The sequence below is a fragment of the Aulonocara sp. 'chitande type north' Nkhata Bay genome, linkage group LG6, assembly GCF_057382095.1.
Source record: "Aulonocara sp. 'chitande type north' Nkhata Bay isolate Kocher_YH1m ecotype deep benthic linkage group LG6, A_spYH_male_GT1.1, whole genome shotgun sequence".
Lineage (NCBI taxonomy): Eukaryota > Metazoa > Chordata > Actinopteri > Cichliformes > Cichlidae > Aulonocara > Aulonocara sp. 'chitande type north' Nkhata Bay.
The window spans coordinates 6,224,514-6,251,951 of record NC_141349.1 but is presented as its reverse complement, the minus strand read 5'-3'; the positions used below and the strand labels follow the sequence as shown (position 1 = coordinate 6,251,951).

The 27,438-nt window shown below is 41.2% G+C and overlaps 1 protein-coding gene across 4 annotated transcripts in view; it reads right to left on the bottom strand.

The window, feature by feature from the left end:
* LOC147327140 (uncharacterized) overlaps window positions 1-25,584 on the bottom strand; it is a 33,197-nt gene extending 7,613 nt beyond the window's left edge. The window contains exons 1-9 of one of the 4 annotated variants that reach the window (XM_086294767.1): window positions 25,440-25,584; window positions 24,724-24,941; window positions 16,237-16,314; window positions 16,032-16,123; window positions 15,807-15,923; window positions 13,503-14,286; window positions 5,393-5,566; window positions 4,167-4,356; window positions 21-94 (exon numbers count right to left, since the gene is read on the bottom strand). In XM_086294767.1, coding sequence (XP_086150893.1) covers window positions 21-94; window positions 4,167-4,356; window positions 5,393-5,566; window positions 13,503-14,286; window positions 15,807-15,923; window positions 16,032-16,040 — 1,348 coding nt within the window. In that variant the 5' untranslated portion in view covers window positions 16,041-16,123; window positions 16,237-16,314; window positions 24,724-24,941; window positions 25,440-25,584. Of the gene's footprint in view, window positions 1-20; window positions 95-4,166; window positions 4,357-5,392; window positions 5,567-13,502; window positions 14,287-15,806; window positions 15,924-16,031; window positions 16,124-16,236; window positions 16,315-19,875; window positions 19,942-23,851; window positions 23,990-24,723; window positions 24,942-25,439 lie in introns of those variants that run through there. The other 3 variants (XM_086294768.1, XM_086294769.1, XM_086294770.1) reach the window with 3 other exon arrangements.
* Between the last annotated feature and the right edge of the window lie 1,854 nt (window positions 25,585-27,438).

The following is a 27,438-nucleotide window of genomic DNA, read 5'->3' as shown; positions in this document are numbered from 1 at the left end:
GTGATTTCCTGAGTACTGACCATATTCCTGATTGAGCCCCCACAGCTTGATCTTGTTGGCTTCGTGCTGGGCCTTCTTTTTCAGCCGGCAGGCCCTGAAAACAGAGGAAAATAAAACACTGTCATTCTTTAGACTTTGTGCGAGCATTCCCATTCTCCACATGACCCCGTTACTGAGTCAGCTGGCTCACGCTGACCGTATTTCCAAACCATGAGGAAGATTGAAAACCTCTTTAACCCCTCTGAAGGACCATTTGACACCACAAAAGGGCAAATCCAGTTCTGGTTTGAGAGTGTTGGAAAAAAGGGATCTGAGAATAAAACAATCAATGCGTGTCAAATATTAATGCCTCTCATGGGGACTATTTTCTGCAATGTGGAGAGAATTTCTCTTTTCATACAGCTATGAGTGAGCTAAATGAAACTTAGGGAAAGAAAATACTTGCAGGTCAGTAGCGCTGGATAGAATATTTCCTCAGTGTTTCTCCACATGTTGACTTGAGCCTTGCCAGGTTTTTCTTTTTTGTACCACAGTCCCTGATGGTTTGAGGAGGATGTGGACGACAGTACAACAATTTAAATGTTCCTAATCACTGCGGGGATGGGACTTAACCAAGTACTGAGCAGGTTCCAATATGCACCACAGGTTTTTACATTTGGAAATGTGATTATAGAGATATAGAGTTTCTGTTCTTAATGCAAATCCAAAAATAGTCCTTGAGAGATCTTGCTGTTTATTGTGATGGATTACCTACAGCTGCAAATTGATTTAAGTAATGTACTGAATGAAAATCAGTCGCTGCCTGAAGGTAGGAAAAGTGTTCACCAAGTTGAAAGCTTCTGGTTCATGCATGTGTTTGGAAAAGGGCTGCAAATGGTTGTGTTTAAGAAACCTGGAAGTGTATGCCAACCTGTGGCCAGCCACAATAGGGTGTTGTGGACAATGCATCAGGCAGGAAATCTACAATCTGATGATATCTGATGACGGTTGGCAATTCTCTGCACTGAATTTATGCATCCTGTGAAACATGATTATTAACCTTCTTAACATGAGTACTGAGCAGCATTTGTAATGTCAAAGATTGCCAAAGTTGCAAAGATTGCAAGATTTACTTTGCTTCTGTGGGTAAATCTACAGACTGTGTCAAATCCAAAGTAGTTCTTGGACTTCAGCCTGAAATTCTGCTGCTAAAAAAGTGGACCACATCAGTCCAGCTCTGAGGTCCTTACACTGGCTGCCTGTCCGTCAGAGGATAGCCTTTAAAGTTCTGATGCTGGCCTATAAAGCTCTGAATGGTTTAGGACCAAAATACATCAATGACCTCCTGACCCAGTATGAACCATCCAGATCCCTCAGGTCATCTGGATCCGGTCTTTTATCAGTTCCCAGAGTCAGAACCAGACACGGAGAAGCTGCATTCAGCTTTTATGCTCCTTATATCTGGAACAAACTCCCAGAAAGCCTCAGATCAGCTGAAACACTCAGTTTATTCAAATCCAGGTTGAAGACTCACCTATTCTCAGCTGCATTTGAATAAAGCACCAAATCCACACTTTAAGCTTAAATTTCAAAACTTACATTTAACTACTGATTTTATCTACTGTTCTGATTTTATCTGTTTTGATTTTATATACTGTTGTTTGTTTGTTTGTTTGTTTGTTAATTAGTTAGTTAGTTTATTTGCTTGTTTTATTCAATTTTAAATCATGCTTTTTATTTGTTCTTGTTTCTAATGTCTCTGTAAAGCACTTTGAATCACCTTGTTGTTGAATTGTGCTATACAAATAAACTTGCCTTGCCTTGCCTTGCTATTATTTCTGGTGTCACCAAGTCCTATATTCCTGAACACAGCCGAACTTAAGCTAATTCATATAAACTTGATGGCCAAAGGTTCAAACTTCACATTAGCTTGCAAGCTAGGTGAAACAAATTATTATAACAGGAAATGCATAGCAAAACCCCCCCAAAACCTCTTAACAGTGTATGATGGAGGTTGTCCTGTCCCTGCTTCCAACGATCCAATTACATACTGAAGTTTAAAAAGGAGTATTTCCTTCCCACCTTCCCCAAGTCCGTGCATGCTCATGGGGGGGGGGGGGGGGGGGGTGTCTTTGAGTTGGCTGTCGTGATTCGGTGTTATACAAATAAAACTGCATTCAACTCAATTAAATTCACTCACATTCAATTGTGTAGTGGCAAGCAAATACAGTTACAGTATAATAATAAGATAGTAGCAGAAAAGATGATGGTAAGTTCTAGTATGATTTTATTTTTAGCTTTCTCTATCTACAACATGACTTAGCTTAATGTTTGCTCAGTGCTCTGGTGGAATGAGCCAGAGCTTTTCTTTTGCTCGTGTTCATACAACACCTACCACTCACCTTTTTTTTGGTGTGAATATTTGTGTATTTTTCTAGTCTGTAAAAATGATATTTATATCTTATTTTTTGGCAAAGATGGCAACAATGTTTAAGTTTTCATTTATTTTGCTGTTATTTAATCCAATTTAACCGGTGATCCTATAGATGCACTTCATATGCCCAAAACACCACTAAAATAGACGTTACACCTTTTTCTTTTTTTACATGTATTTAGATAAGAGCTTGAAACAAGCAGCCAGATTTACTATTCAGAACAGTGGAGAGGCTTCTGGAGGGACTTTGATAAAATACAAATAAAATTATTTAAAAAGAAAGAAAGAAAAAAAAAGCAGTGATATAGGTCTATTATGAAGAAGTTAGCTATAAAGCTTCTTTTTGTTGGTTCATTACTTGAAAGAGCTCACTTCAGCGGATGTATGGATTTGTGTCTCCTCTGGTTTCTAACTGGTCAAAATCACTACACCATGAAACCACTGAAGAAGCTAAACAATACTTTCCCAAATGATGGTGTATTCCTGCTGAGTCTAGTTAGTAAGTTAGCATCCGGGACAGTTATCATTGCTAAGCGTGTTGGCTGGAATGTTGTGCCAAACTGGGCGAGGGCTAAGAACCAGCCCAGTGTTTTTCCTTTGTGCCGCCTGAATGCCCCAGGCAGGTTATTTCAGACATGAGCAGGGAAAAGAATGAGAAGGAAGGTCTGAAGGCGGTCAGGCTAATCCAACTACTAACCCCAACCTGGACTCACGCAGCCACAGCTATGACAGAGTAAAAGAAGTGAATCTTCACATGAGATTCCTGCATACTAAACAAAAACATGTACTCGGTGACTTCGCAGTCACACTTCCTCTGACGTTAAATTTCCCTCACTCCCCTCCCCTTCAGTCTCTTTTTCAGCTTTAGTTCTGTAAGTCCTTGCCAAACTTTCTATTAGATGACATGTTTGCGTCGTGTTTAATGTATGTTTTGAATTACAAGATATTCCCAGGCTCCTGCAATAATGTCCTGAATTCTGAAATCTCCCCCTCCCTCCCTGCAAAGATGAACTTTATATGACCCATCTTTCCCTCTACTCCTCGTCTGCCTCTTCAATCCTGCCTGATTTCCTTGTATTCAGCTTTTCATCCTGCTCCCCTCCATCTCCCCGCCTCTCTTGTTTTTTCCTCTGCTTCCCTCCGTCCTTCCTTCACTTATTCTGTCAAGATAATATCCAAGGTAAGTTTGTTACAAAGAAACAGGCAATGCAAAAATACACTGAAGACCAAGCTTTTCGACCTTCAGTGTTGTGTGTGTGTGTTATTCTGAGGGACATATTTTAAGTAAATTAAAGCCCGTTTGAAATTTTACAAATGGTAGTTTCTTTTAAGGCTTGCTGATCTGCAGAGTGCAACGACATGACGGCATCATCAAAGGAAAAATTCAAATCAGCAAAAACACGACCCATTTCCCAAGATCCTTTTATTTTCCATCACATGAATGCAACTGATGGTCTAAAATCCACACAGATATCACGTCTCCATGTGTTCTTCACCGTCCATGTCCTCCACCACCCGAATTTAGAAGGTCAACTATTAAATGCTGCACATATTTGAAAACCAATCTTGACAGGGCTAAAGACTGCAGATACTAGACCACAGAGCCCCGCAGGCTTCTCTTTTCTGCCAACAAATTACAAAAGCTGAAACCCTCTAAAAATTCCCACTCAGGCCTCATAAATCAATACAGAGCATTTCCAGTGTTCTCACTTAGTGCAGAGGATGTAGGAGGGCAGTAAAGAGCATGCTGTACCTGGAGGCCAGCTTGTTCTTCTCCTTGCGTGAACGGGCTCGGGCCACAGCGGGCAGGTCGTTGACCGGACCCATGCCATCGATCGCTGCGTTGAGCTTCTGCAGCTGCTCCCCGATGTTGTGGAGCTTCTGAGGGTTCGGCGTCAGGTCGCTGGCATCTGTTTTCCGGGCTTTGCGTCGCCCCTTTTTGCCTGAATTAACGACAACAAAATGAACTCCATACGTGTCCGGTCAGGTAAAAACAGTGCAGCTCTACCAAACCTGGCCTTAAAATGTCAGGATGCCAAATCTCCCAGTGGTACAAGGCAAGGCATCTATTTGTTTTAATATCTGCTTTCATTTGGAGGTATTATGGTTTGCAGCTCTATATTTTTAGTACTGGACTCTTCTAGAGCAGCTTTGCATGATTAAAGTTTGAAATAAACATTAGGCACCCAAGGCACTTTGCTAAATTGCTATTTAAACCAACTTTCTACTAATTGCTAGCCCCTTAAAATAGAAGATTTGCAAATGGTGTGGGTGGATCATCTGAGCTTGCTACAAGAGCTATTGTTTCCCCCCTGAAATGACTACATTAGAGGTATATGACATGATACAGAACTATCATAGAGATGTCACATAGAAATTACTGTACAATGAATGACATGATTTAAAATAAGCATCCACCCCAATAGTTTGATAGATTTACGGAGTATTTACACAACACGTAAACTGTTATCAGTGCTGACTCTTGTTTGAGTGGTTTGACTGGACTAAGTTTAAAGGACTGCCATTCTGGTTTGTACAGCACGACACGGGCTGCAGCACTGCAGCAAAGCTATTGTTGAGCCTGACGTGAGATTCGCGTACGATGGGAATGTTGAAAAATCCACATTTTGACATGCAAGTTGTATGTAGGGCACACGCCTGAGGGTGCAGGTCTGATCTGTGTCACGGGAGAAAAGGGAAATGGGACGATCCCAACTGCAGTGTGCACGTTGGGTTAATGACTCCTGCTGCTAAACCTTCAATCCAGCCCTTTGATTAGGGTTTAACTTATCAATCTGACAATTATCTTTTTTAATAATTAGGTCATCGGCACTCCAAAAATGTCTTCCCCAGAGAAACAACCAGTTTCACTTAATAATCTAGTAACTTTTCTGACTTTTTTATTTATTTATTTTTTGTATGAAACAATCAGCATTAAATAGCATTCACTAGCATCACGCAGTAATGCTGTATTCTCACCCTCTCGGCGGTACAGCGTGCTGGGAAGAGTGCTGGAGCTCCAGGACAGAGACCAGTGGACGTCACCGCCAAGTTTCTTCTTTGTGGCTGACTCCCGAGCACGTCTGTACTCCCAGAAACAGCGACGCTTCGACGGTCGCTCGCCCAGCTGCCTGGCTGGCTCTGCTTCCACCTCTAGAAGGACAAATATGCAAAGACTTAGGCACTCATGTGGGAAAAACCTTGCAGTTCTTCAAGCAACTTGCTTGCCTGTTAAAACAACAAACAAACTAAGTGACAGAGAATAGACACAAGAACAAAATATTTGATGAAAAGAATCAGTGAGTAAGGAAAGCAGCCAAGAAGAAAGTGTTTCATAAAACTTATATCTCCAGAAAGATCGGAAGCCATCTTGTCGGTTTCTTGAATTCCCCCTGGTGCTGCATCCAAACAGACATGTGAGTGGGTGGAAATTATTTCCTATAATCCTTTTTGTCCTGACAAGGCTTCCCTGTCAGCTCTGTATAAAATGCAAGTTTCTCTTTTGCTCTGTTTCTTTTTATCTTGTGACATCTTATCTTCTGGCTGGATACCATTGCACTAAATTACATGTAAGTACAAATACAAGTGGCACAACTGCTGAACCATCAAAAAGAGTTTATTTAAACACTGACAGGGTCATGATAATACAGCTTATATTTTCTAGAATAGTGGGTATCATTACTTTGAAGCACAGCAGAAATACTCCGGAGTAATCGTTTTGGTTCCTGCATTTTCATAAATGTTTGTAATTTTTATCACTTAGAATTTTAACAGTACAAGGATAGAAGGGAGGAAGCACTGATTACTGTTCAGCTGCTCATTAATGTAAATATCTAATTAGCCAGACATCGTCAAGACGAGATGTTGAAGTTCAAACCGATGAAGAAAAGTGTCTTTGCGTGTAATGGTTGTGGGTGCCAGGTGGACTGGTCTGAGTATTTCACAATCATCTCTAAAGTTTACAGAGAATGGTTAGACAAACAGAAATGATCCAGTTAGCAACAGTTCACTGGACCAAAATGCTTTGTTGATCCAAGAGGTCAGAGGAGAATGATGCGACTGTTTTGAGTTGATAGGAAGACAAGAGTAAGTTAAATAATCACTTGTTACAACCAAGATATCCAGAAGAGCATCTCTGAAAACACAACAGGCCAAACCTGGAAGCGGACAGACTACGGCAGCAGAAGATCACACGTGTCAACAACAGAAAACTGAAAAATCGTTGCCTGGTCTGATGAGTCCCGATTTCTGTTGTACCATTCAGATTCGTAGGGTCAGAACTTGGCATAAACAGCATGAAAGCATGGACCCATGTTGCTTTGTGTCAGCGGTTCAGGTCAGTGGTGCTGTGGGGGATATTTTCCTGGCACACTTCAGACCTCTGAGCACCAACCGATCATCCTTAAACACCACAGCCCACCCGAGTATTGCTCCTGACAACTTTTAATGGCTGCTTTCAGTAGGATAAGGTGCAATGTCGCTCAAATCATCTCAAACTGGTTTCTTGAATGTGACAATGAGTTCACTGTACTCAAATGGCCTCCAGATGCCAGTCAATCCAGTAGAGCACCTTTGGGACATGGTGAAACGGGAGATTCACATCACGTGCTGCCCTTAAATCTGAAGCAACTGTGTGACAGTGTGTCATGTCAATAGGGAGCAAAATCTCTGAGGAATGTAGAATCTGTGCCAGGCAGAAGGCAGGGAAAGGGAAACCTGTTAGGGTTACGTGCACCTAATAAATTGGCAAGTGAGTGTATGAGCTTTAGTTCATCTCAAACGTGATAATCAGGCTCTTTGTTGGGAAAAGGTGCACACTTTCACACCGCTCTGGTGAGCTACAACTAGGGAAAATATTTAAGAACAGCACAGTTCTCGCTCATTCCTGCAGCTCTCTCTGCGCAGCAGCTGTATCCCCACAGAGCCTGAGCACCGAGCGCTAAGTGCCAGACCTACTGTTGCTTCTACCGTTCTCTCTCAGCGATGCATCAACATTTAACCTGTGCGTTGTGTCAGATGATGTCCGAATAATGACATTAGACAACCCTTTCATTGCGGTTCTTTGTTCAAGGTAATTACAGGTTGCGTGTATTTTTTCCCCACAGCAGCAGTAATAATCATGCTTCAGTTCACCTCACTGTTGAAAACACTGTTACTTTGTCATAAGATTTAGGGGTTAGCAGTTAGATAAAATAATCTGCTGGAGCTTGAGCTCAGAGTGAGGCATACTTACTCAACACCATTCAGCACAACCCAGGCAGAGCGTGCGCTTTGTGTGAGAGCAATTGTGTTGCTTCTGACTCTCTGAGTGATCACAGAACAGCTGCAGTGTTTAACTTATGAATATGAAACTGCAGTGATAAAATACCCTCTACTCAATTCAATCGTTCAGGATGCCAGAAATGTAAAGCGTCATAGAAACCTACAGCTACAACACCGGCTCCACAAGCCATAGTTCACATTAGAAAATATTTTCATGGCTCTTCAGAATGGCTGGAAGAATCTGATAAAAATAGCAATGAGAAAATTAAATCTTCATTATTTTTTAAGCATACAAATAACATTTATTGAACGTAATCTGGTTAAAATGTTGCAACAGAATCGCTTGACGAGATAATCCAAATCCAGCATTGATGCTCCAGGCCACACTGCTCCGGAGGAAAGTGAATCTTGGAGGTGGACAACGCTGACAGCCACATATGCAATATTTATTAGAAGAGAAATACCCAGCAAGTGAAATGACGAATGCAACCCAATCATAACTGACAGCTATTCGTGTTTATGTTTGGTCGCTATGAGATCATGCTGTGAGCCCCAATCCAAAAAACACATGCTGTATGTCCTCATGACAAAGCCACCAGCACGTATGCCGTTTCACACAAAGACGTCATAGAAGATTAGCCTCAGGCATGCAGACCCACGAATAATGGCGCTGTCACAGTGAACACAGTCGTTTCTGCTGTGATTAAATCAGATTTGAACTTGATAACTGTGAAGTCCTGCCCTTGCTTTTATTCATGAGTGGACAGTCCACACACACACACACACACACACACACACACACACACACACACACACACACACAGACACAGACAGCTTATGTAACATCATGGTGTCTGGTCCTGTCTGCAGATAACGCCATTGTCTGCGCTCCCCCTTCAACTCGATCTTTTGCTCCATGGTTTTCTGTTTCTCAGCCTTTTGTCTGGTTTCCTAAACTCACTCAACCATCATCAATTTTAGCGAGTACACATCACATTTTTACAATCCGTCATTTATACCGTTGCTATCGCTGTGGGCTAATGGTAATAAAAGCTCAACAGGACAAACACACACAAACACACACCACAGGAACAAAGGACCAACAATTGTGTCTTGCGACAGCTGAAACACGAGCTGGACCTCGCTCTTTGAGAGCGAGCCACCGACCTCTCTATTACCTTGCAACGAGAAGCCTAAGATTTGTTTATCTAACGCAAAGCCGATTAGAGGCAGAAAAGGCCTGGGAAAAGATGCTAATCTGAATGGAAGTCAGTTTACATAGGTGTTATCAACATACATGCTTATGTTTCATGGCTTGTAGTTTGGGAAGAACAACTCATCTCACATTAAAGGGTTCTGATGATGTTCTGTGCTCTCAGCAAACAGTGACTTCATCTGTTTATTACTGAGGGATTAGGCCACTACAATGTACCTAATTGTTACACTACAACATTTTACTACTGCCTAGAAACCTCCAGTTTAGTCCTGTTAGTTTGAATGTTAGTTATCACAAAACAAAGTCTTTCAACTCTAAACCTCTGCATCCTTTGCTTCCCTGTAATGTCAATGTAACCTGATCTTTTACCTGTTAACACAAAAACCTTTAGCAAGCTATCTGTAAATTTCTCCAGAGCAGCAACACGTCATAGACAAGTGTTCAGAAGCCAAAGACAAAGAAATGCGAATCAGAGCACACTTTCTATCAGCCTTTATGTAGCAAGCCATGACTCAGGCAACAACTGACTGCTTGTTGTGGCCAATCCAAGAATTCATTTTTTGCACTGTTTTTGCACATACAATCCATGAATGAGCCCAACAATTTTTCATCTGTTTAGTTTTGAAAATCCAATTGATGGTATTTAGTGTCTGGATTGTAAGCAGGATTTTAAAAGTCATGGCACCAGATCTTTTTGTGCAGTAGCAAGAATGAAAAAAAAAAATCACAGCTGTGTTTATCGCTGAAAGTGATCAGAATTGCGATATAGCAATTTCCTATTGAAAATATCACCGAGGTCTCAGTGGTAACTGCTGCCCTAAAACTTACACTGACATGTTGCAAATATGGGAGGGAGGATTCATATTGTGCTGACCTAATAAGACCTCCATGCTTTTTTCAAATTTCCTCCAGAATAAACATCCCCACATCTACATAAGAGATACTCAGTTGAGTTCTGAAATACAATGAAAGCTCCTTTTTTTATGAGCAAACCAGAGTGACATTTAAAAAGCTGACTTTCTTTCACTTTCATCTAATCAAAACAGTCAGCAGGAGAGTAAATAACAGCCTTACAGCATCAAGTCAATAAACAGTGATGATATTGAAGCTGTTCTAAAATTTTTCACAGTGATTCTACTCAGTTTTATGCAGCAGAAATTAAACTCAACAACACTGCATCCATTTCAGTCATAGTCATGCAGCAAACTGGTGGCAGTATGTATTTTAACAACATATAGCTTGTATTGATATAAAGACCCCAATACTTAAGTTCCAGAAGTGAAAAACCATATTCATATTCTCCATAGGGATGCTGATTAACAGCTTGTACCGCTGACTTACCTAGTGATATTGACCTAGTGATAGTTTTTTTCTAAAAAGAATATAAAAAGAATAAAAATAAAATATAAAAATATTAATATTAATATAAAAATATGAAAAGAAAAAAAGAATTTCATTCATGATGTTGCAGAAAATAACTACTCTACCCACAACCCTACCTTGAAGCAGTGACGTCTCTGACTGGTGGAGGTTACGGTTGCCATAGAAATGTGTCAAGATTAAGGATGAAACTTCAGAAATCTTAAAAGTGAAGACAGTCAGGAACCAAGCACTGTAACATAACTAGGCCATACAGACCTTTCCTGCATTGGCCCTGGGGGCATGTAAGACTCCTCCCACATGCATGGGTTAACTGGTGAGCCTAAATTGGCAGTAGGTGTGAGTGTAAGTGTGAATAATAGTCTCTCTCTCTCTCTATGTCGGCTACATTGGTGACCCGTCCAGGGTGTACTCACCGACAGCCGGTATAGCGTTCAGACCAACTACGATCCTGAATCAATGAAGCTGAAGAAAATGGAGGGGTGGATGGATATTGTACAATACTGGAATAATGAAAAGGAGTAAATCTGGGAAGGCTGGAAGTCATTCAATGCAGACTCTGGGAATTGTATGGCATTGTTGCATCAGTAGCTCCTTTGTTGTTAAAAGTATCTATGTACACTATCTTGTACCTTTACCTTTAAAAAAGGAATTGTCTGAAATGTCAATAGAAAAAATGAAAGGGCAATTCACTTCATGAATTCATGGGAGACCTTCCAAAAGTGGGTGGGCACCTTTGTGCTCTACAGCACCAGTGTACTCTTCATATTAACACAGCATGGAAGAAGCTAACACCAACCAGCAGCAGTTCAGGTGCTTTTAATGTCAGGCTTGTTAGTTTGTGGTTTAAGTGCAAATTTCATTTCATAACTTTTCTTAACTTAATTGGATAATCCAAATTGTCACTAGGTGTGAATGTGCGAATGAATGTGAGTGCGAATGGTTGTCTGTCCCTGTGTGTTGGTCCTGCGACAGACTGGCGACCTGTCCAGGGTGTACCCCGCCTCTCGCCCTATGACAGCTGGGATAGGCTCCAGCGCCCCCCTCGACCCTGAAAAGGATAAGCGGAAGCGAATGGATGGATGGATGGAACTTTTCTTAACTTATTTAAAGCTGAGTGAAAAGCTGATGACTTTCCCTGCTGGCTTCACTCTATCTCTCTCTTATTTTGGGTTCAACTCTTGCAGGTAAACTTTCATTGCATTTACAAAAATTAAACAGATTGTGCTCAAACTGAATATTTTGTTCACATCACCTATCTATTGTGTGTTTGTGTCTGTGAGAGAGTGTGTGAGAGAGAGGGTGTGCATGTGCACTGAAGAAGAGAAAGTGCAGAAAAGACAGTAAAGTCACACTGAGCTAAGATTAGATTTTTTTACTACCCATTTTACTACCTTACTGTACACACATCTACTTTATCTAGCTGTATGCATTTATGTGGCACACTTTCTATACACAGGTAGGAAATCTATGTTAAAAAAAAGGAAGTTGTAAATGAGTGAGGGTGAAAGTAAACAGATGACAGGCTTGCTAGCCGGCTCTGTTCTGCATTACTTTGATGTTTAAAAAAACAGAGCAGTTGTATGTCAGCTTTGTCAGAATAAAGTGGAATATATCCAAGCAACCAAAGCTACATATAACCATATTTTGTATCATGATGTGGACAGTAGCATGGAAGAAAGTCAGGCTACTGCTGATAACACTGCTAAAATTAGCCAAACTAATCTGACGTAGTGTGTGTTTGCAACACCACACAGAGCGCAAACACATATTTCAAAGTGCCACACATTTCAACAACATTTGATTAAGGAGGAATGTGATTACAAATTTCATACAGCTCCTATAATAACAACAAAATATTTGTTAGGCCAATATTTAATTCCATCCTCTTAAAGCGAGCTCAGTGTAAACGTTGTTGTCAGAATGAACAACTAGCAAATAATTTGCTTTAATAATTAATTAAATTAATAATAATTAATAATTACAATTATTAATAATTAATAATATGCTTGAACATCCCCAGAAACATTACAGTGTCCTCACAAACTAATTCAAATCAGTTTCAAAATATTATCTGTCTGTAATGTAACACTTCAACATTCTGTCCCAAACAAATAGCTTTCATATAGTAATAATTAATAAGACAAAAACTGACACTGAAACTAATGAAAGCTAAACCAAACACAACAACAATAACAGTAAACTCATGCCAGAGTTTAACTGAAACTAGAATTGAAAATTAAAAAAAAAAATACTGAAAATATTTAATTAGAAAGCTCACATCTATGATAACTCTGGTACTCAGTACTGGCACCCAAAGGTGCTATGACCAGGAGACTTCAATCCGCCATAGAAAACAAATGTTTCTTTAGCAGTAATTACAAAAAGTCCTGGTCATTGAAACACGTTGTAGGAATGCTTTTTAGCACACAAACTGTGCATCCTGAAGACAACAGCAACAAATCCATTACTATGAAACAATGTCAAATTTCACAGAACCCGTGTGACAGCTTCAAAGTTCTTCTTTTGTCATTTAGAGTCTGAAAAGCAAAGACTATTTCTACTATTTGTATTACATAAAACACAGAAGCAAAAAATCTGTATTAGTTTGGCATCTTTACAGTTAAGCAATTACCAAAATAGTTGTAGAATTAACTGATCAAGTCTGCTTTTGAGTCGTACTATGTACCTTTGATATTTGTGAATGAGAGATAAGTGGGCTGTAAAGAAATAATGAGGCAAGAAAAATGGTTTTTAATGAGCCACCAGCTGAATGCTGCAGTCTGTAGCTGGCATGTTTATGTTGCTTTTGAAGCTGCTTAGAAATCCCGTTCTTCTGTAATGGTTGTTTAACAATCTGTACCAACTTTCATACCCTATTTAACGTGCTCAGCTAAACCCCCACCCCATCCCAGAAACAAAGCAGCGCGCCTGTTACAGATGGTATTTCAATACCCAAAGACACTTCAGCCCTCAAAGCCATTTTATAACAGTAACACTGTAGTCACTGAAGCAGTGTGATGTCTGGGAATTACACCCGCAAAATTTGGTATCACATGTGCCTGTGCTCAGCCAACCAAGTCAGACGAGACGGTTTGAGGTCTCGTCTGGACTGGAGGCAGAACAAAATGGATTGTGTGTGGGCAGACAGGCTGCTGGCCGCGCTGTGATGAGCCGAGATGTCCTCGCCATCACACACACACACGCACACACACTGAAGCCAGAACTCACCACATTCAGTTTCCGAGGAGCTCGAAATTTCAGCTTCCACCACTGTCTCCTCCATTCCTTCCTCTCCCTCTTCCTCCTCTTCTTCCTCGTCTTCGTCCTGCTCCTCATCCTCATCCTCCAACTTCAGTTCGGTCTCGGCCTGGCTGTCCTCCCTATCCTGCTCTTCCTGCTGATTCTCCACCACCTGCACCTCCTCTGTCTGGGAGTTGTGAGCAGGTCCTGCCCCCAGCTCCCCTCCCTGGCTCAGGGAGTAGTTGTGCTCCTCACTGCAGTGCTCCAGAGCCAGTCCTACTGCAGCTGCTGCTGCTTCCTCTTCCTCTTGGGCCACCTGATACACCTCCACCGTCCGCTCCCTTGACACCCCCTCATCCTGTCCACCTTCAGTCACTCTTCCTGAAACGCACAGCTCTGTTGTCCGGGCAACAGAGATACACCCTTCCTCCTCCTCTTCCTCCTTCCCTGAAGCAGTTTTCTGGACTTCCGGGGTGCCAGGAGGGACTGCGTGTCTGTTCCTCCTCCTCTCCTCCTCCTCATCCTCTTCCTCCTGCTCTTCCCGACTCCTCCCCCAGCAGCCCATCAGCACAGCCTCCTCGGAGCAGGGCAGCAGCTCCCCTCCGACCCCGAGGCCCAGTTTGGTGTAACGAGCCATCTCATCCAGCGCGGACACATCCCAGCGCTCTGGGTGCAGGTCTTCACCAAAGCCTCCGTCGTCCACCAGGTCGCTTAGCAACTCAAAGGGCCGTTTCCTTGGCAATGCTGGGGAGCCCAGCATAAGGAGCACACTCTAAAAGGGGGACAGAGATAAATGACACTTAAACATATGATTTGTGACAAAAAAATAAACAAACTTTTAAATCATTCAGTATTTTAAAGATTATTTTGGTGTAAAATGACAGCATTTACTAGCATTTTAAATTGTGAATCTACTTCTGCTACTAAAACAGGTCAGACTGAGTTGTGTGGGGGGAAAAAAAACCTTAATCAAAATTACACACCCTCCCCCAGTGCCGTAATCCTGTCAGGATTATTTCACACCTGGCCCACATACACTGACTGTTGATAACTGAGATGCCACGTGAAGAATTTGGTCTTGTTTTCATGTGAGGCATGATGTTTAAACATTGCTGAATAAATAAATAAACTGTATTTGCGATGTATATATATACAAAAAGATTGAGAGTGGTAGAGGATTAATGGCTTTTCAAGCAGAAACCAAAAACAGAATACAAACAACAGTCTCGTGTCCCAATTACATTTCCCACTCTGCCATAGCCTGACCACCTGACCTTCTGCCACTGCGGTTACTGCTGCTGAGCTCTCATTATATTCCTAATAGAGGCATGATAGGACATTAAAGAGAAGAGACATGCAGCAGCTTAATGCATCAATGCACACACAGACAGAGGAGGATTATGTGACAGCACTGAAGCGGAAGGATGACTTCATCGCTGTATGTAACCTAATAATATAGGCTTTATCATAAAAGCACAGTTTACCTGGGCATCTGTTTAATGATAAGTCTTTCCAGACTTCTTCCCGTGCTCTTATAAAAGCACGTGTTTAAATACAGCTGAGAAATAGCTCTAATGTGCGGTGTAGTGAAAGCTGTAATGGTTAAAGATCAAGTGGATTGGAAATGGTTCACGATCCAATCATCATCAAGCCTGTGGCCCGTGTTTATTTTCCTGAAGAAAATAAACACAAAACTATAGTACAGATTGAACAATAAATGTAGAGATGCAAGCAAAAAAAAATCTACATTACAAATAAAAAACAGGTCATATTTTGTTGTCCTTAAAGACAAACACATTTTTTCCCAGAGATTAAGAATTGATTATTGGCAGGTTGGCAAATTTATAACTGAGCATTATAATCAGCTGCTGCTCCTGCAAGTCTTTCACTTTATAGACAAATAGGCTGGTGATCACAGTGCTTATTCTGTTCTGCAGCCTCAGTGAGCTGAGCATCGCTACACATGAACCAGGTTTCCTCCTCCTGTAGTATCACCAGGTGCAGATGCTGGATCTGGATCTGACATCAGGGTGAAATCCTCTCTGGGGAAGCAGCTGAACTGTGACTGTACTGACAGCCAGCAAGCTAGCCAATAAGATATACTTTCAAAGTAAGAGCACGGTATTGTCCACTAATAGATCAATCACTAATGACATCATTTAAATTGCTACAATGACTCACCAACTCAAATTAGGCAGCTATTAATATATCTGTGTGTACTATACAGTGTCTACCCGAGGTCACACTATAAGCTGCGTGAGCTTTGGCTCTGTCCATGTTGTGCTGTCTTACCTGGTCGTACTCTGTCCTGCCTCCCTGTGGCGACATGGCCAGAGGGTAGGGGCTCATCAGACCCCTGTGCCCCCCATAGGCCTCGCCAAATGCAGGCTCCATCCCATTCATACCCGGCTGGAAAGGAGGTAAAACACACAGACACAGAGTAAATCCAACACCGAAGCAAGGAGTAGGATAATTCAGAGGTGATGGGTGAGAGCCACTGTAGCTTTCCTACTTTACCTGAGGCATGCCCAAGGCAGGAGGTTGTCAGGTCGCAGTCCCAACGTGAGTGTGAGTGAGTTTAGCAGCGAAAAACTCAACTGAGTTCCGGTCTGAGCATTGAGATGTCACCAGCAGAGACAAAAGAGGGAAAGAAGAGTTCATCACAAAGATAGAAGTGAAGGTAGATAAAAGGAGACAAAGAGAAATGGAAGAAAGTACTTACCTAAGATTGAGAGGTGAGTAGGCCAAGTGGGTGAGCTCTTTTCACATGTCGCAGCTCTGCAGCTCTCGATTTCTCAGCCTGAAGGAGAAAACAATAAAAAAGGGAGCAAATCAATGTGACAATGAAATCTTGGGATGCAATACATAATATGAACACAAAAATGTTACAGTGTTACATAAGCCTTATATTGTTTTGTTGGCTTCGTGCAGTACAAGTTGTCTGTTTGCTGCTACTGATTTCAGTTTGTTTGATCGGCACAAAAGGAGGAGACGACAGCGGTACAGATGATACAATGCAGGTTTTAAATGTGTCTTTTTAATAACAGATCCACAGTGCTGCTCTTAGATGAATGGGCTTCTTTGACAGAAAACATTTCACAAGGGCAATCTGTGAAATTCACTTTCGTTTGTTTATTGTGGTGGGGTTTTTTTTAATATATTTTGTATTTGTAAAGCAAAACATTAATGAGTTCAGAGCTCTTTATTTGTCTGTTCTACAGCGGCAGCTATTGTTACTTACATTAGTTGGTTAGCTTTCTATTAATACATCCATTCATTCAACATGAAAAAAAAACATGCTGGTGCTGCAAAAATGTAGGACATATCACTTCCTGAGAAACCTCTGCTAACAACGAGTGTTTAAAACAGCAAATGCAAAAGCTTTCATGCACCAGATAAAGGTTGAATTCTGTTGTGTGACAAAGCATTCATGTGATTCACTGGCATTTGTTATTTATACTGTTATGTGCATTAAAGGAGAACTTTGATGTTCATTTGTTAAACATTACATGACCAGTGTGGGATGAGGATCAATGAGCTGGAAAGGAGAAGAGTTTGGATAGATCATCTAAAGATTAGCACTAGTTAAGTTTGAACTGTCAATAAAACACAGCTTCCATGCTTTGTATGCTATGGAATCAAAAGGCTAAAGTATGCAGGGCAGGAGGAAGTCAATATCCTCAAGGCTAAATATTAGCTCTTGTCCAGCTAAGTGAAAAATGTGCAAAGCAAGCTAGTTAAGCTTAGCTGACAAGTTGAATTGAGCTGTGTTAGCTTGTATCATGACTGCCAAGGTCATGAGCAAACAAACAAAAAAAGAAAGAAGTCAGTCCATCTCTGTCTGCTCTCTTCACTGCCCAACTGATTCACTCCTTCTTTTATTAATATAAATCTTTAAAAATAAGTTTTTATTTTATTTTTACATTTTAAAAACATCACAAGTAACCTTACTTAAAACCCTAAATAATGTTTCAGCATTATATTATTGAAGTGGTCACATACTTTGACAAACTGCCATTTTTTCAAGTCAGATCAGGTGAAAAGTACAAAGTTGATATGCATCCAGTTCTTCCAGTTTCAGTACCTTACAGATACCGTGGCCAGCTATCTGCACACACTGCATGTAGACTGGCTATCACAAAAGAAAGTCGACATGAAACAATAATAAATGCACTGATGACAAAACGCTCTGCAACTTTGAGTGCAATAAAAGCTTCCCAAGAGGAAGAGACACAGAGCCTGACAGGGATAGCATCATAATCAGAACTTTCAGTCATGCCAACTAACTTGAGAACAACCGCTCCAAACATACAGTACTGTGCAAAAGTCTTGAGCCACCCTTTATTTTTTTACATTTAGCTAGAAAAAAGGGAAATTAGCAGTGCAAACACATGGAAATGCAGTAGATAAGGCAAAAACTGGAGTTTGTACAATTCTAACTAGCTTAAAGTTAATACTTGGTATGACCATGTTTATTTTTCAACACAGCCTGAAATCTTAGGCAAGGTTTCTTGTCATTCCTTTAAGTAGTCTTCAGAATTTCTCGGAGCAGAATAGTTTCCCAGCTTCCAGTAGGCAGGCTTTGCTTCCTGCCTATTGTTACGTCTCTGTCACCATGATCCCACATTCTTTCAATAACGCCTGGCTCTGAGGAGGCCAATCCAAAACTGTTGTATTCCAATGTGTTTTTTTCTATCCAGGTATTCTTTCACTGAATGGGCAGCCTATTTTCCATTGCCAATAAGATACTTTCCAGATTTCAAGGTGGCTCAAAATCTGTTTGTGTTTTCTTGTATTTATAATTCCACCAATTATGACAAGATCCCCAACACCACTGGTTGATATGCAAGTCCCAAAACACGACAGAGCCTCCAATGTGTTTTACAGGTGGCTGCAGAGACTTACTGTTGTACCTCTCTCCTAACCACTTCTGTACATATTGATAGTGATCTGAACCAAAAATTTAAAGTTTGAAATTCACTTTATAAGACCTGTTGCCACTGATTTTCAGTCGAGTTCTTGGGTAATTTGGCATGCTTCAGTGTTTTCTCTCTGTCAAGACAACCTCCCTTCCACTGAGACTTCTGATGAGGTTTTGGTAAACATCGATGGTTTATCAGAAAGACCAGATGCATCTCTCCTGTGTCAGGTCTTTGCTGGATTTTCTCGTATTTCTTAAGGACATGACTTTCAGTTTATCTGCTGCAGATAGTTTTTACACCTGCCAGATCTTTTGTCTGGCACCAAACTGTCTGTTATGTGTAAACAGAACATTGGTTTATCCCTTGAGTCAGATGCCTTTTTATGTTTGAATGATTCACACAGGTACAAGAACTGAAAATTAGTATAAGAAAAAACAAACAAACCTGTAGCTCAAGACCTCTTTAAAAAATAAAGTGTGGCTTCTTGCAAGAAAAATATAAAGAAATGAGGGGTGAGTCAAGACTTTTAGACAGTAATGCACAAGCAAAATTATTACCGATGCTAATGCGAAATACTACAAAGTTCTAACCCTCTGCTGATAATTTCATTCACACTATGTTACATCTCCTGCTAACAACTGGCCCACCGACACTGACGGATGGTGTGTTAAACACAGAATTAAACAACTGACCTCACAGATCTGCACGTTGTCACTGATAAAAGGCGTAGCTTTTTGAGTAAAGACTGGACCGATATCTGAATACAGTATCGCAGGAATTATAAAGTCAAAAGTCAACATTGACCTATTTGTAGCCCCATGAAGCATGTGTCGTGTACTTGTCTGTTTGAAGGGGCTTAGAATAGAAAGGGAAGAGAGGCAAGAGGTGCAGGACAGGCGGGTGGAAAATTCACAGATTTCAACCAATTCCACATTGAACAGGAAGAAATGGTGCATTTGTCGGTGACCATTTTCAGCCACGAACAGATGCAGAACAGATTGCACGCCAGATTAAAAAAAAGCTACAAAAAACCCTCTGCAGTGTGTTAATAATGTTGAAGCTACATGTCACAGTGCAACACTGTGACTCACTGATGTGTTTTAATTGTTTATGAGCAACAGTGGTGCAGACGAACACACACAGTAAATCGCTTTTCATCGGACTATCTTACTGGTCCACTGAAGAACTGCTTCTTTAGCTCCGCCTCATACGGGTAAACTTGAGCATTGACGTTGCTTTCAGCTGCTCCATTCATTAATGTTTGTGTAACCAAAACTCTGATTCTCCCTTAAAGGAGAAGGGAGGAGGCCACACTGCAGGCGCCGAATACACCCGGCTCTTTTCAGATGGCAACATGATGAAATACCGAGCAACATAACACCCACACACACACACACACACACACGCCGCAGGAACAATGCAGACCTACTGTTCAGTACCTGTGGAAAAGTCGAAGAAAGCAGCTCACACAGACCCTGGTTCAGTGTTTGAGAACAATGCCATAATACGTTCTCTGTGGATTGACCTCAGGCACACAAGAATGAGGAAATGAGGATTGGCTGGGCGGTTATGACACTGCCTTGGCACGCCAAATGGAAAACTGGTATTTGGCACATGAGACAAGCCAGCTACCAACATACTGTGTACACAAACACTTATCAGACACAAACAGGCCTCTGAAGCTGATAACCAACGGGTGGAATAAATATAATAATCCAGGCTTCATACAAATGAAGAAAAGATACACATTATTTATCATAAAGTTTACAGCACAAAGAGCGGGACCGTTTGAAACGCGAAGCTCTGGGAGTTTGCACTAAGGGTTAAAGCTATGTAGATTATTATGGAAGCAGTTCACTTGTACCAACAATAAAGTTGTTTGAGTGCCAGCTTTGAATATTTCTGTACTTACCAGAGCAAAAAAAAGCTTTTGAATACGATAAATCAAAATGGCATTTAGTAGGCTACCACGCCACTTTCCCCTCTGTTGCCAGATGCGACATTGGTGCTGATATATCCTGCAAACAGGAGCGAAGCGCACATGCAAATGTGTCCATGGTGTACTATTTACCATTTCTTTTAATCTTGTTTATATGAACACAGCGCTCCTCTAGCTATTTGCTGCCTCTACAGGGGAAATTTGCACAATGAAACAGATACACCAAACAGACTTGTATTTATATTTGTTCATACCATGGCTGATATAGGTGGCTTCATGCAATAACAGCTGAGAAATCCTTTTGTGCACATTGGTTAAATATAGGGCACAGTCCAAAGGGCTCTTTGCTCATAAACACACTCACAGAGTTCACAGCAAGGCAGCGGGGAAACAAAAAAGTCAACAGTAACCAATAACCATAGGCTTTACATTCAGCCAACGATGCATTTGGCGCTTTGTAAACAAGACTCCGCAAGCAAAGTGGATGCCTGCACAACTGTGGCTTATGTAACAACACTGGACGCACACTGACAAAGTAAATATATATGCTAACACTCACAATGCGGTAAGAAAATGGTTCATGTAGTGCAGGTGGTGCATGACGAAATTTACTTTTCCTTGTTATGGAGGCCCCCCACCAGCCATCCCCGCCACAGAGGACCTTTCGATGCCTTCAGAACTTACAGTAATTGCAGCCATTTCTAACCCCATGTACACTTAGAGCTGACTTTTCTATTAGTCTATTACAAATGCACTGGAGCAATTATCCGGTGAACACTGTGTGGGCACAGAAAAATGCAAAATAAAACTGAACCCATATCCTTGCAACAGCTTGTTATGTAACACAGGGCAGAGTATTCAAAAGAATCTGTGTCACGCCATAATGTACCCTTCCAAAACAAATCTACAGTACATTCAAAAGCTGCAAACAGTTGCACTATTATTGATTCATCTGGCATTTGTTTTCTCAATTGTTGTGTGTGAAAATAATCATAAAAAAGGCACGTAACTTATTTACAATTTCCTACATTCCAAACTGACACATTGTTTCACCCAAGCTACAATAAAGAATGCAGATCCAGTCTATTTACTGTCATTCAAATGACGTGCTGGAAAAAGGACGTACTTCTTGCTTCAAACTAAAAAAGAAAAAGAAAACAACATTAAAATTCAAAATGAGTTCTTGGTTATTTTCAGCTGATGAACTAGGTGACCAATCCATGAATTGTTTCAGCCCCACTGTATTCCAACACGGGCAGTTTTAAAAACGGTTTGCCTGTGGTGGGGTTTTTATTTGGGTAAAGAGCATCGCCATGACACCAGAGTTACAGCTCCCCTGTTTGCAAGAATGAAAGTAAGTGTGGGGGGTGAGCTTCACTATCAGAGGGTTAATGAGGCTCTGGACAGAAATCTGAGGGCTTTCCAATTTACTCTCTCAGAAATCGTCCTTTCAATGCCATTGTCGAACGAAACTGGCTGCTGTGAAAGCGAGACTGCAGCAGAGGGAGCTCAATGAACAGTAGTGTTTTATGTATTTCATAATGTCCAAACTGAAATAAAATGACACTTATGTCTTAGTTTTTCTCAGAAAGCATGCTAGCATCTCGCAAATGCATGTTAGAGGAGTCTGCCCTGACGATGCCTGTTTCCAAAAGATAACTAAAACAGATCAGGAGCATAGCTCAACCACAACTGATACTTTCATATGCCTATAAGAAGCAGCAGCTTATGGTGGTTGAAAGTGAATGCTACCAGGTGGCCACTGCTAATTTCTCTCCTGCAGATGGTTGACCCCCTCTGAGCCTGTTCTTCTGGAGGTCTCTTCCTGTTAAAAGGGAGCTCTTCCTTCCCAATGTCACCAAACGCTGTTCACATCTGGTTGTTGGTCCTTATTCTCTAGCATTATATGGTCTTTAGCTTACAATGTCAAGAGACTTAAGGTGACAGTTGTGGTGAATTGATACTATATAAATAAAAATGCAACTGAAATGAATGGCTTCATGCCTGGAATCAAAACAGCAGATGTTACTGTAAAGTGGCTCTTGGAGCTTTGAGGTCCCAAATACTTACAGAAAGGTGTTTTAAAAGAGAAACCTGGAAAACAGAGAGAGGAAAAAACTAAACTAAGATTACCAAAATAAAAAAAATTAAAAAAAGTCAAAATTTCAGTTTTTTGCCTTCTGCCTTCTGTAGAGCTCCAGTAGTTGTGAACTATCTCACCACATGAAACTCAAAGTCCAGAGAGTGAGAGTTCTTGAGTATTCAGAAGTTCATTAATGAAACACTGCAATGGAACAACTAGACATAACTGCTTAAACTGGCCCCTAACCTAACTGAAAGTATAACAGGAAGGACTACATGTCCATGGTGTGGCAGCTGTCCTCATGACAGTCTGCAAGCAAGGATATAAGTATAGCACCTGCCTAAGGAGTGCCAGCTATTTCTCTTATGATTATTATTATTTTTGAAGTTTCAAACAGTCATGTGATAATTTATGGTATTTTTTTTTCCATATACTACCACACTTTCTCCATAAAAACTTGTTTTGCACTTTCAGAATTAACGTAGTATAGTGCTAGCTGGGTATAACGCACAAATGTGGGAGTGGAAGCAAGTCATTCTGACACTGGACCACGAGGCAGAATTAAAGCAGTCTGACCAGACACTGAACCTTTTGCAGCTGGAGGCCTCTTCAGAAATAATCAGGGGAAAAAAACTCCAGGCTGATGGCAAATTGCACGAATGAATGGAGGTTACGCACGAGGGAGAGAGACTGAAAGTGAGAAAAAAGTAAATTCAGAAGGAGCCCAGTGAGAGGCTGTGATAGCAGAGAGTGTGGCCGAAAACAGCGAGGAGGAGGCGGGAGAGCGGGGAGGAGAGACGATCTGGCTGTCAGTCTGTCTGGGAAGCCAATTTGCCAAATTAAAGCTCCAAAAATCTAGGCGGCGGACAAAGGTCGGTCTGCCTGGGAAAAATCTTTCGCATCTCCAGCAATAAAATTAAAACATGTTAATAACTGCAAAGAAAAAAAATACAAGAACAAACACCCAAAACGACCTGGATGCGCCCCCGCCTCTCCGTGTCCTTGGAGCTCCGTTTCCCGTAACGATGGAGAGCAAAAGTGGCCCCCTTCTGCCGCCCCTCGCCTGTCTTCCCCGTACATCCAGTGCGCGTCCGCAATATTCCCGAATAAATCTTTTAATCACTGACCCGGTCGGTGGAATCGAACTGACGGGGCACAACGGTGCTGTGTCCCCGCACAGCTGGATACAACAACAGCAGCAGCACATAAAGAGCCAGAGCACGAAGGGAAGGTGCCATGGTGGCAGCCAGCAGCGTGTCCCGCATGGCACAGCGAGCTGGAGAGCCGCGCTCCCACATCCAGCCTTTCTCTTTCACACCTCACATTCACATTTTATGCATTTTTAGTTTACTTTTTTAAAACTGCAATATAACGCAGAAATAAATATTCCTACCTAAATCAGCCACCACGCTTCGCGGAGTATCCAGCCGAGACAACAGGGATCCTTTCAGCGCACAGACAATAAAAATGGGGCGCAGCTGGCAGTGCCACCGGATGTCCAATATTAATTGTTAATACGGCCGATTTGAGAGCCTGTGGACGGGCTCCGGCGCTTTAACGGCCCCAGCTGCGGTCAGGTGGCCACTCTCTGTCCACACCGACTCGGACTTTCGTTACATTAAAGTTGAATAAATCTCAGAACAACTTTGGCTTCTGTAGGTCCACCTGCAGGTGCTGCTGCCGATTGATGGTGGCTGTTACAGGCCGAGGCAAGTTATGCCCGTCATTAAATGTAGGCTTTGTCGGCGAGCAACTGTAAAGTTTGAGCCATTACAAAGAATAAACACCGGGAGCAAAAGCTGCCTGGCCGCGCATATAGGAAACATAAACAAAACGGTATAAATGCGTTATGTAGCGTGAAATGGGGTAGTAAAAGTGTAATTTGGTACATATATATATATACATATATATATATATATATATATATATATATATATATATATATATATATATATATATATATATATATATATATATACGCTAACTTGTTACGTATATCGCACGTGGAAAGCATATATTTCCAGATGTTTTTGTGAACGCGGTGCATTTATTATTCCAAATTCAAAAGTATAGTTCTTTATCGTGCAGCTACAGTGTGTAAATCCGTGTGAAAGTAGCCATTTTTATCACAGAAGACCGTTAAAAGCCGTCATATTTTTTTCTATATGTGCTTTAAATATTTTGTCAGTTAATTATGGGTCGTAAAACTTTACGTAAATGCTTATGTATTTGTCCAAAGGCACAAAGCTGCGAGACGGGCTTTACCTTAACGCGTGTCCTCGGATGTCCCCTCCGAGTTAATGCTCCTCCGGACCGGGGTAAAATGTCGGCCTCGGCCTCTCCAGATGATATTACTCCGCACCATCCACGGAGGGGGGAGAAGAGGCTCACGCATGGACAGCAGCAGTGACCGCTCAGCCCAGAAATCCCGTTCAAGCTACAGCCACATGCAGGAAGTTAGTTCACGGCAGTATCGAGCTGGCCTATATGGCGGATAAACGGGACAGAAGATGGTTGTAGGACTGTTAAACACCCCCTTCTCCACCACCACCACCCCGTCCTCCTCCTCCTCCTGTCTCTCCCTCCCCTTCATTGGTGCAGAAACCTAACGTTTTGGAGATGAGAGGGTGGGAAAACAGAAGCACTCATCTCTCCTCTGAAGCTAATTCCGTCGTTAATAAACTTTTACGAGCTCGTACAGCAGACCCCCCTCTGTGTTTGACTTGGTGCCGTCCGCGGGACTCACAAAATAACACTGGGGGACACTTTTGGAGCCGGCTCCGCGGGTTAGAACCACTTTTACGGGCTCAGAATGAAATATAAACACAAGCAGAGAGATAGAGGGCGTGGATCCGCGCGTGCAGTGTGTGTCCTGTTTGCTGTCACTGAGTAACAGCGCTGTTGTTGCTGTTGGCTACGCTGTGGTTAGCTACTAGGTTCAGGGTTCAGCGAGCCATACAAGTAGTGAAAAAGAGACTGACCTGATCGAAATGGGAAGTGTGTCAGCTGTAAAAAAAACAAACAAACAAAAAAAAAAAAAACAGTTGCAGTTCTCATCGGCGGGTTGGGGGGCACTTGAGTTTACGAATAATCCCGAAGAGCGAGTGTCAGAGCTAAAAGATTGGGCTGCACTTCTGGGATTGCCTTTCAAAATAAAGGTCGCGCTGAAGAATAAGATATGAAACGTACGTTATTAATTTAGGGTTATATTAAAGACATACTTTTTATAATGCAACATTTTAAATAATACCTTTTTGTATTAAATCAATTAAAAACGGGGTACATACACGTTTTATAACTATTTTTCCCCTTAATATCCCTTCATATCTGTTGTGTTCAAGGATTGTATTTGTTAGGTCTATAGCTTATCTATAGCTAGGTCTATAGCTGTTATCCTCTCCCATTACATACCTCGGAATAACACAAAGTGAAGTTCTTTCACACATAAAATACAATTTTAAAAGCATGCATTCTACCGTGATTCCCCTGGGGACATGTTCACTGTAACAAAATGTAAGATATGAAAAGAAATGTACAATTCTTTTTTAAAGAATATCCATACAAACCGTAAGGCCAAAAACATGATTCCTGATTTGGATAGAAAATAGAATTATTATAAGTTATATATGTTAAGTTGTTTTCTCATGACAAACAAGCCAGATACCAGGTAAAAGCTAAAAGAGTTCATTCTAACCTCAAGACATTTCATCACGAGTTTGAAAATGTATCATATGATAGCAGTGATTTTGTGTCCAGGGTCCCGTGAGATCAGACTTTTATTATGAAAGACAGATCAGCCGGTTTTGCGCTCGTTCACTTTTTATAACTTGACCCATGAGTGAAAACGGATACAGTTTGATCTACGACACGGTGTCGTCATAGGGGTGTGGTCATACGACCCGTCTTTAAGGACACCGGGAGGATTCACGCTACGAACCCACTGACCTCAGCGGGGCTCTGGGGCGACTTCAGAGCAGAACCCCGCTGGGACCACTTCACCTACATACCCCCATGTCAAACAGAGGAGCAGACGTCTTTACTGTTACTGAACAGCCATGATGCAAGTCTTTTTCTAACCCATGTAAAGCAATAAAAGTACCATATAATTCCAGTTCTTTATATTCGCATTAACAACCAGTTAAATAGAGACAGGCCAGTTTGTGAATATAGATACAACTGAGGTAGAATAATCGAACTTGACAGAACGTGTTCAGTAAACATAAGACGATAAGCTGTAACATTAATATTCATCATGGTCCATAACAACATTCATTTATTTTGTAATCAGATCAAACATTTTGCACAATAATAAAGAACGATTTCTTAACATGTAAGAAACGTATGCAGTAGATTTCTATCAAAAATATTTTCTTTGAACTACAAACAGAGGCAACAGATATTTTTAACTCTGTAAATATGTGCAAGCTAGAAACTGTGTTCCTGTGCTAATTTGATACACTTAGCAAACATTTAGTCAATTCAGCAGAAGAAGAGCATTAATAAATTTTGAAATGTTTGAAAACTAAAAGATTGTTTGATTACTATGGATATACAACCACCACTTTCCAAAAACAAAAACAATGGTTTGTAACATGCAGATTCATGGAGCAATGGTTTGCAGGTTGTTTAAAATAATAGCTCCAAGCAGCACATGTGGTATGGAGAACTTGAATGCGTGTGACCATTAATGCTTCATGATAGGCATGTATGATGCATCTATACATGCATATACATGAACAAAATATGCTGCTGTTGAGATAACATCTTTCAACTCATCTGCAGGTCGTTGCAGTCTGCGTTTGTTTATTTTACACACGGTATTCCAGCCTCCTAGGAAACTGGGGTGTATAGAGCAGCTATTGATAAGCCAGGTTTACCGTAGAAATTCTTACTTTTGTAGTCTGCACATGATTACACATTGTATTCATTTAATAACTGCATTTAATTCAACATTATACTTACAGTCATGGTTTATTTTTT